The sequence below is a fragment of the Penaeus chinensis genome, chromosome 24, assembly GCF_019202785.1.
Source record: "Penaeus chinensis breed Huanghai No. 1 chromosome 24, ASM1920278v2, whole genome shotgun sequence".
NCBI lineage: Eukaryota > Metazoa > Arthropoda > Malacostraca > Decapoda > Penaeidae > Penaeus > Penaeus chinensis.
In genome coordinates this window covers 28,212,961-28,215,460 of record NC_061842.1, presented here as the reverse complement: position 1 = coordinate 28,215,460, position 2,500 = coordinate 28,212,961, and the positions used below count along the sequence as shown (strand labels likewise).

The 2,500-nt window shown below is 37.6% G+C and overlaps 1 protein-coding gene across 1 annotated transcript; it reads left to right on the top strand.

The window, feature by feature from the left end:
* Positions 1 to 841: 841 nt before the first annotated feature.
* Positions 842 to 1,848, top strand: LOC125038039 (pupal cuticle protein 36-like). The gene is made up of 2 exons (XM_047631274.1): positions 842 to 853; positions 1,024 to 1,848. The coding sequence occupies exons 1-2, from the start codon at positions 842 to 844 to the stop codon at positions 1,846 to 1,848; spliced, it is 837 nt and encodes a 278-aa protein (XP_047487230.1).
* Positions 1,849 to 2,500: the final 652 nt, after the last annotated feature.

The window sequence follows — 2,500 nt, the reverse complement described above, 5'->3', positions numbered from 1 at the left end:
AAATTCACAAAAGGGTCTGAAATAAAAGCATCGGAATGGAAATTAATGATAATGCCAAAAAACTAATACTCTATCCGTACTTTGTATAAGTATTGTGTAAGGTAAAGAAAAACAAAATAGAGAGATTAATACTGCTTACATTAATGTTACTCTTTACCCTTTTCGTAACGTGCTATACTAGGCCAGTACAGACAAGCGCCGAATAAAACCACGAATAAAAGTCGCTACAGAATCAATGTGCTAATCTTACGCCGCTATCTGGAAAAAAAATATATATATACATATATACCATGGGCTTGTATACTCCTCCCTCGATTTTGGTGTTACCGGTTTGTAAATCAAATATACGTTGAGGTATTAAAAGAGATAATTATGAACATGACTTTGCAAATTTACGTATAATTGCAAAAATGTCATATCTATGATACGTTTTATCATTGTCGCGGTGCTGTCGGCTTGTTTCAGTTTCAGATTAGAGCAAGAGACAGCACAGTAGTCGCAGTAATAATAGTAGTAATAGTAGTGATGATGATGATGATGATGATTTATGTTTATAATTATTATATTTATCATTATCATTTTTCATGATTAAACACAATTATAATCATATTGATGATGACGATACTGATGGTAATGATATGAATCCTGCTTCCCATGTAGCTATAGCATTTGGCTACCCCATTCTATACTCACAAACGAAAGGGGTTACACAAGTGTTCCACTGACAAGCACCGGAGTAAATGGAATAAAGTTCAGGGTAGAGAAGGGCAAGAGCTCCTCATCCTAGAGCGGAAGATGTATAAAAGACGATGGATATTTACAGGGGGCATCATTACTAATCATGAAGCTCTTGGTAAGACTTAACATGTTAGATATATGATATCATGAGTGAGGTTTCGGTAACACTATTTTTTTTTTTTTTATTATTATTTATTAAGATTCGTTCATTTTAAGTAAAATTTAAATATTTTTGTAATTCATGATCCTACTAGAATTTTACTAATGAACTCCTTTTCTCTTCAGATTCTACTTTCGTTAGCAATAGTAGCCTTTGCAGTGCCCCAAGGCTACAATCCAGGCACACCATCTGGAGGTGGACTCACACATGGAGGATCTATAGACGGTGCTGGAGGTGGAATTGGCGATGGCGGAGAAGGTGAAGTCGGAGGCCCTGTTGGTGGTTGTCAGGATGGCCAAATCCTACACGTGGATGGTTCTTGTGTAACTCCCGTTATTACTAGAAAAGTGTACTTATATAATGCCCCTGAAGTACCTGAGGGCCCAGGCGGTCCACCTCCCAGTGTGCCACCACCTAAGGTAGAGCACAATATCCTATTTGTAAGCGTCCCAGAAGCTGCCCCACCACCCGAACCCATCATTATCCCTCCACCTAAGCAAACAAGTGCTGTTTACGTTTTAAATAAGCAGGAAGAAGAAGCTCAACAAGTGATCGAAGTCGCGCCTGCTCCAGCCACTGATCCAGAAATCTATTTCGTGAATTACCAAGAAGGAGAAAATCCAACCCTTCCTATAGGAGTAGATCTTGAGACTGCTCTCAGCGCTGCCAGTGCAGCTGGTGGTGCAGTTATCGGAGGTGCTGGTGCTGGCGGCTTTGGCGACGACGTGGTTGCATTAGGCGGCGGTGAGGGAACCGGCATTGGAGGAGCTGGAACAGGAAGCAGTGGAGGATTTGGAAGTAATGGGGCAGGAGTTAATGGAGGATTTGGAGGGAATGGAGCAGGAATTAATGGAGGATTTGGAGGAGTTGAATTTGTTGGTGCAAATAGAGGAACCGGTTCTTTTAGTGCTAATGGTGGCAGCCCATCAAACCTCTACAACAGCCCTTAGGATAACTGAGGCTTATTTTCAAGTCAACACATTGTTATTTATTTTTCATTTGTGATACCTGTTGTGTGTTTTTAAGTACAACTGAATAAACAATTTATAAAATAAAAATAAAATGTGTAAATATTTCCCTAAGTAAATGCAGAAATGGCTAAACTTACAGTGTAATGATTGAAAATAGGCTAATTAGTTTGATATCAATCACCTTGTTACACTACATTCAAAATTGAAATTTTTGTCGAATTTTCGTTTGCCTCAGAATATACCTGCTTATCACAATTGTCATCTTTTCAATTTTTTATTTTATATGGAAGTTTGTAGGAGTAACAGGTATTATTATTATCACTATTACTATTAGTATCATCGTTATTATTATTACTGCTATTACTGTTATTATTCCTATTACTAGGATTTGTAATATATATGCACATACATATACACATATATACATACATACACACACACACACACACACACACTCACACACACACACACACACACACACACACACATATATATATATATATATATATATATATCTGTGCATGCAAGCATATGTGTGTGTGTGTGTGTGTGTGTGTGTGTGTGTGTGTGTGTATGTGTGTGTGTGTGTGTCCATATATACATGTATGTATATATGTGTATAAGTATATAT